Source organism: Rhagoletis pomonella, unplaced genomic scaffold (genome assembly GCF_013731165.1).
Source record: "Rhagoletis pomonella isolate Grant_MI unplaced genomic scaffold, Rhpom_1.0 Rhpom_scaffold_00012, whole genome shotgun sequence".
NCBI lineage: Eukaryota > Metazoa > Arthropoda > Insecta > Diptera > Tephritidae > Rhagoletis > Rhagoletis pomonella.
This window is the reverse complement of record NW_023458566.1, coordinates 4,214,237-4,221,258: the sequence shown is the minus strand read 5'-3', so window position 1 is coordinate 4,221,258 and position 7,022 is coordinate 4,214,237. Positions and strand designations below refer to the sequence as shown.

General features: G+C 34.2%; 1 protein-coding gene across 1 annotated transcript; it reads left to right on the top strand.

Moving 5' to 3' along the window:
• Nucleotides 1–355: 355 nt before the first annotated feature.
• Nucleotides 356–1,125, top strand: LOC118747427 (putative uncharacterized transmembrane protein DDB_G0292500). Its single transcript, XM_036481474.1, has 3 exons — nucleotides 356–373; nucleotides 485–789; nucleotides 933–1,125. Exons 1-3 carry the CDS (start codon nucleotides 356–358, stop codon nucleotides 1,114–1,116), a joined length of 507 nt encoding a protein of 168 aa, XP_036337367.1. The 3' UTR covers nucleotides 1,117–1,125.
• Nucleotides 1,126–7,022: the final 5,897 nt, after the last annotated feature.

Here is a 7,022-nt window from a genome sequence, read left to right as displayed (position 1 = left end):
TCTTCGACGCCAACGTTATAGTAAGCGGTAGTAGTAGTAGCAACAGCTGTGCCAGCCGTAATTATTGCTGTCTTTGGCTATCTATTATCTGTGCGCGCTGAAATGTTTTGCTTGTTTTATTGCTTCGATTATTTTCGGTACTTTTTTCGTTTGCATTTTTTTTGTTTTTTTTTTTCATCTAGCTTCTATGCGGCGGATAAGCAAACCAATTTAACTACTCTACTCGTAAGACATGCATAAGTGTTGCGCTGTTGATTTTTGAAATATTTTTTGGCTACAATAGAAATTTGTGCGCCACATTGTAATCATTTTGTTTGCGACAGCGCAGAGGAACAGTAGCAATTGTTGGAAGAAAATGATTGATTCAAAAATTGTAAGTGCAAAGTAGGAAGTGTGCATTTTGCAAGGAGTGCATTAGGTTTTGTGAACGTGTATCAAAAAAAAAAAAATTTTTTTAAAAAAATTTTTTTTTTTCATTCTGCAGCTGCAGTTCTTGGCGTTGGCCGCATTCCTGCTACACTGTAGTGAGGCATATTATCCTGATGGTCAGCAGCATTACGGCAGTCACTATGGCGGCTACAATAATCAAAATGGCAATTTCAACCGATACAACAATAATAACAACAACATACAGAGCAACAGCAACAACAACAACCACATTCACAATAACAGCAATGACAGACACAATGCACCTCAAACCAGCAATAATCCGTTGTTGGCAATAAATTTGCCAAAAATCTTCTTGGGTGACTTTGAGTATGTGCCCACGCGTGATGGCTACCGCTTCTCGTAAGTATCTGACACGCTGACATCAGCTACATATTTACGTATGTATGTATGTACATTCACCCATTACATAATATGCGCTATCAATTCTGAGAATGAAAGGATTACAAAATTTTCAATTTCATTTTCTTGTCTCCCAACCGCAGTTACCAGCTGATCGATGGTACACGACGCACTGAGGTCGGCTACATTCCAAACTCTGGCGGCAGCAGCATCTACAAGTCTGATGAGCGTGCAACAGCAGAGCGTACGGCCCTGCGCATGCGTGCCAGAGGCAATGCGAAAAATCGTAAATTATCACCGAAATCGTTGCAATCGCTGGCTGGTTAAATGTGGAAGGGCGCGTGAGATCAATGTATGCGCAGTTGAAGGGAGATGGCATGAAAGGGGGGGAGTTATATGAAGAAGACAAAGCAGCAGGATAAGAAGAAGAAGAAGAAGAAGAAGAAGCGGAGAAGTAGCTATTGAGTTCGCGTATGGCGTGTTGCGTGCTGCGCATTGCTCAATAAAGCCATAAAGCATGTCAGGAGGTCAAAAGCGCGCAAAGCTGTCGTCGTCGTCGTCGTCGTTTTTTGAAATGGCAGCGTGTCTGGCGCATTGACCTCTTGGCCTTCTTTCCTCTTTTGTGTGTGTGTTTTGCACTAAAGCCTAATTTTATTTCGTTTCTTATGCGCGTTGGCGAGTTTTTTATACGGAAGCATAAAAACTTTTATATGTATTTTAGTATGTTGGTGCCTCATGTGTTTTAATGTGATAGATTTTAGTATTGTAGAAACACAAAATAGTTATTGTGGTAAGCAATTATGTTAAGTTATTATTATTGTTGCCTTTGTTGTTGTTAAATTTGTAGTGCTATGATTTTTTTTAATAAAAAAATTATTAAGATTTATTCCCACTACTTTTTTAAAACCAAAAAATAAATAAATAAAAATAATAGAAGCAATTTCGGAAATTCCCACCAATTTGACGCTCACTGCCTCAAATTACCAACGAACTATATTTTAATACTAAAATTCTGAGTAAAACACAGCGCGTCGTTAAATACTGGTTCCATTTAAATAGCAGTAAATAAATGCCAATCTCAGACAAACTAAAATTTATTAATCACCTTTATGGCGATGCAAACCAAGCCAATTATCTAAAATATGCAATTGGTAAGGCGAAATGCGTAAAATGTAAACAAAAGCAACAGAGGAAATCACAATGAATCTATAAACCGAGATAAATCATTTAAGTATGTATTTCGAAACCTTGCGCTGCCAAAAATGCAGGTGTTTTTGTATTTGTAGACGTATCAGGCGATTAAAAAATCATTAAAAATTTTGAATGAATATTAAAGTTAATGAGATGCGGCGTACGCCGAAGGCTAGTAAACTGCTGTGTGATTCGGTACAGTGATTTCGGTATAAGAGCAAATTTTTTATCTTGCAATAAGAGTATTTTTTTTTTTGATTTTATCGCAAATAAAACACGAAAGATTTTCGAAAAACTGGAAAATTCCGAAAATTCGTGAGAAACCCGAAAAGTTCCATAAACAAAACCGTAAAAATCACATAAGAAATCCTTGAATTCATTTATCCAAATAGGGAAAGTTTGTTCTTTATTGAATATGGTACTGGGCATAGTTAGAGCGGGAGTCAACTATTTCTCATCCGAAAGTTGGATAGGGATTGGAGTGTCCGCTGTTCCAATGCGCAGAAGTGCGCAACTACGTCACCAACCCAATCATCCTCATTTTGACCGCCGTCAGCATAAGCCAGTGCTGTGGAGCACGTGCCGAACGATGAGTAGCCAGCATGGGCAAGATTGGTTGTAACAAGCGTCGTAACAAGGTATACCGGTTATACCAGGGTTGACTGCCACTTCTGTGCATACTCGTGGGAAGAAAAAAAAAAAAACAAGTTACAAACAACCGTTATGTGAACAAAATTAATATACCCTTGTGCACAAGTGCGCTCGGGTATAATGAAAGAAACAAATAAAAAAAAAGATCGTAGAGATGTCTCCGTAGGCATCCTAAGCGCCGAGAAGGAATCAGAATCGTGATCATTCCGAAGCCAGAACAGAGTAAAGCCAAGTATTTTCAGAGTCTTCATTTTTGACAAGATTACCAAGAATGCTGCGGCCGGCACTGTACAGCCCAAATATGAGAAAGATGGCAAATGCAAAGAGGTGGTGAAGAAGTACCGGAGGTAAACAACTTAGAGACAGATTCAGATGGCGAAACGCAGTTGACCGAATGACGATTTTCTAGCGACACTAGTTGGAAAAATTTGACCTAGAAATAGCTCCTTAGAGAGAGGAACCAATGGCGAAACGCCGGTACTGCGAGGTGGCCAGGAATCACCTTTAGGTCGCGCTCGTCAATGAGGTCGCAGACAGCGCCAAGCCTCTTACGTAGAGGTGGTTCGAGATTAGTCAATGCTCTCTGTTTGAAAATCCTGATAGCCTTATTCCGAGACTCGATTTTAGCGATTTGTATTTTTAAGTACATACGTACACACATATGCGTTTGCGAGCCTTCTACCGCAGCAAAACCCAGAAATACCCATGAATGACTGGGCGGTCGCGGTCATTAGCGCAGACAAGCCATTGGAGGAGGTGCAAAGCACGTCGAGCGATCGAATTAGGTTTGTATGAATTTTGGTCAGAACTTTTCTTTTTTTATCATTCAACAAAATTCTGCCAAAGGAAAACAATTTTCTCTTTTTTTTTGAAAGTTCAAAACTTCATCATGTCCCCAATTCTGTATTTTAAACATATATGTAATACTCCTATATTGGCAGTAAGAGCTAGTACCGTTCGAAAACACTACAGTACAGATATATCAATAAACACGTACGGAAGAAATGGAACACAACGTTTATAAATAAACATGTACATAACACATATACAAAAACACCACTCAAGTACACAATACATTGACAAAAACGGTACTAGACTGTCTCGCTTTGATTTCGGAATGCTTACACATTGAGAAGTTAGCTTACTGCCAATATAGAAGTATTACATACATGATTTTAAATATCGCTCGTTTTAAAGGTGATATAAAGAAAGTATATTACAGAAATATTCGAGAAGTAAAAAAATTACAGATTTTTGAAATGCAGAAAAACTCAAAAGCAAAAAAAGCAAAAAATTTTTGCACCATTTTTTATACAAAACCTATAACTGGTGTTTTTTAAGATACGAATTTTTGAAAAATTTTTCTCTCTCTAAATTTATAAATTTATATTAAAAAATTGTTTAACATTACTTTATTTAAAGTTTGCCAAACAATTTTTTGTTGTCAAAGTTACAAAGTTAATAACTTAAGAAAACGCCTTGAAAATTGTATGATCTTTTAAGATCAGTTAAAAGTATTGTAAAAAAAAATTAGTCAACAAATTTGTATAAGTTTCTGCTTTTACGCTTTTTTAATTTTTCGAATGTTTTTTGTATAATTTTTTTTCTTTATAGCCCTAAACATTACTTTTAAAATGAGACCAGGGCGCTAACTATTTGAAACTTTGATGGTTTTTAAGGTATTCAAGAAATAAACTTGCAAAATCCTGGAAATTGTAAAATATAGAATTTTGTATAATTATTTTCTCTTAAGTTTTTTTCTTTCCGACAGGGGGGGTTTGTGATGTATTTGTCAACGAATTTCACTTTTTTGTCAAATTTAATTTGGAAACAAGCTAGTTTCGGCGTTATGCCATCTACAGTGTCATTTTTGACGAGGGAGCTTTTTCCATTGGCAGAACTTCGTTATTTAATAAAAGAAAAGCTCTGACTAAAATTCATCCAAATCCAAAATGGTCGATTCTAACCATAGGTCTATTTAACATGGATTGACCTACAAATATGTTAATATTAATATATTTAAGTCTATGTGTCTATTGCCTCAACTTGGTGTACCGGCAATGGAGTACAATGATTCGAATAGTGTGAACTATAAAAATTCTGGAATTTCTAAATCCAACTTTATGTTCATCTGACGCTTTCGTTATACTTAAATATAAGTAATTTCCTTTAATGTTGATATAATATTTTTATTTCGCTCCGCATTTTTGGTTAAATAAATTTTTGTTCATCCATTTTTATAACCATTTACCTTGAACCTCTTATTTAAATACATTTTAAGATATAAACAAAAATTTATTTGACCAACACTACCTTTATATCAATGAGAAAACTCATTAATTTTTCTACGCCCCGTAGTTGTTCGTATTTACTTTTTTTCTTAATTTTTTGAGGTCAGCCTTAAGCTATGGAAATCTATTTTGAGTGACAATTTTTTTTGGTTCATTAACCTTTTGTTTACAATTAGTACTATGAGTGACCATGATTAATCGCTTCAAATGACACAACCTTCGAAATAGTTTTACTTGGTTTATGAAAAGACGAGACATTTATTTACATAATTTATGCGTTAAAAATTAAACGGTCCCAATGTTTAAATGAATACATAAATTAAATTGGCTAGAAAAGTTAAGATGGAGCTTTTAAGCTTAGTTCGAGCTAACAGTTTAAGCAAGTCAACTAGATAATAATATTAGCAAAGATTTCAATCTGTTAAATACTCGTATATTTAAGCTTTGACATTTGTTAATGTTAGTTTAAGCTATGCAAAAGCTTTATTTTCTGCATTAGATTGACAGTTTGCACTAACTAGCTGGTGTTCGCCTAAAAATACTGCATGTTTTGTATTGTTTTTATAGTTTTATTCAATAATTAAGCACATACATACCTACAGTGGCGGTGAAAAATTGATGAATGCTGTTTCGTTTTTAATATTTACAATGTTTTCAAAGCTAAAATTTCTTTGATATTTTTTTATAAAAGTATGGTCTATGCTTCAACAACAGCCCTATAAATCACATTTTCAAACTTTATACAGCATTTAGAAAAATTCCACAAATTTGTATCTAAATTTCGAGCTTTTTAACCAGAACTTTTAAAAAGTTTTTGGGTATGCTGTTAATAGGATTATAAAATTTTAGTAAAATTAGGGCAAGTTTTAATAATAATAATAATAGATTGGCGTTTACACATATGTTAGTGTTTGGCCGAGCAAGTTTTGGATGGCTAAAATATCGCATTGATTTTTAGTAATGTTTTTTGCTCACGGCTTTTTCGGTTTTTTTTTTCATATAAAAAGCGAAATTTAGGAAAACTGGCATTGACTTTTTCTAATTTTATTAGCGAAAGTTTTTGCGCATATTCTTCAGAAAAAAAAAATGCATGCTGATATGGGAAAAAGCACAAAACGTCTTCATAAAAAAAAAAAATTAATATCACTACGATTTTTTAGTCGCTCAAAACTTGTTCTAATTTTACTAAAATTTTATAATCCTGTTAACTGCATACCCAAAAAATTTAAAAAGTCCTGGTTAAAAAGCTCGAAATTTAGATGAAATTTATTCAATTTTTTTTTAATGTTATACAAACTTTGAAAGCGTGATTTATTTTTGTTAAAGCATGAAGCATATTTTTATAAAAAAATAAAAATTAAATTATTGCTTCAAAAACTTTGTAAATATTAAATACGAAACACCGTTCAACAATTCGTCGTGAATACCTTGATTATTGAAAAAGATTCCCTCCATGAACTCAGCTACTTCATGTTCAAGGCTTCCGAAAGGTTGTGAAGATAAAATTCGACTCAAATGGTTTGCAAAAAAAAACTACAGACTCGTAATATTGGATGTTTCACAGCTGTAAACATCGATGGGATCGAAGAAAGATGAAGACTTTATTACAATCCATCGCCTAATCCTTTTCTGCTTGACTAAAATGGATAGGGTCTGCCATTTCCAGCAACATTCGCAGTCACCTACATATTTATCTGTAAAGCTGAAGGGCCATTTACATGTGGAATAGTATAAAGAAATAAACTCAAATGAAATTTGGCAAGCCCTACAAATTTTTGAAACGAAAACAAGAAACCAAAAGACCACACCATGTACCTTCGCTGCATAACAAATCCGCAAATATTGATTGATATATGAATATTAACATAAGCATACATATTTACATATGTATATAGGTGTGTGTGCCCACAATTAATAAATCAAAAATACACTGCATGCATACAGCTACACCAAAGCGTTAAAAATTATAAAACTTGCAATTAGCAAAGAAGTGTTAATTTTGCAAAGTCGAGACCAATACTTAGACAAAACCGCACCAGCAAGTTGTGGGTAATACCAATACAAACGAAAGGGGAAAAACGGCAGATTAAGCAAATGAAA

Excerpts from the sequence above, each read along its gene's own strand:
- LOC118747427 (XM_036481474.1), top strand. Across the intron at positions 790-932 it reads CGTGATGGCTACCGCTTCTC|TTACCAGCTGATCGATGGTA; the intron begins GTAAGTATCTGA and ends TCCCAACCGCAG.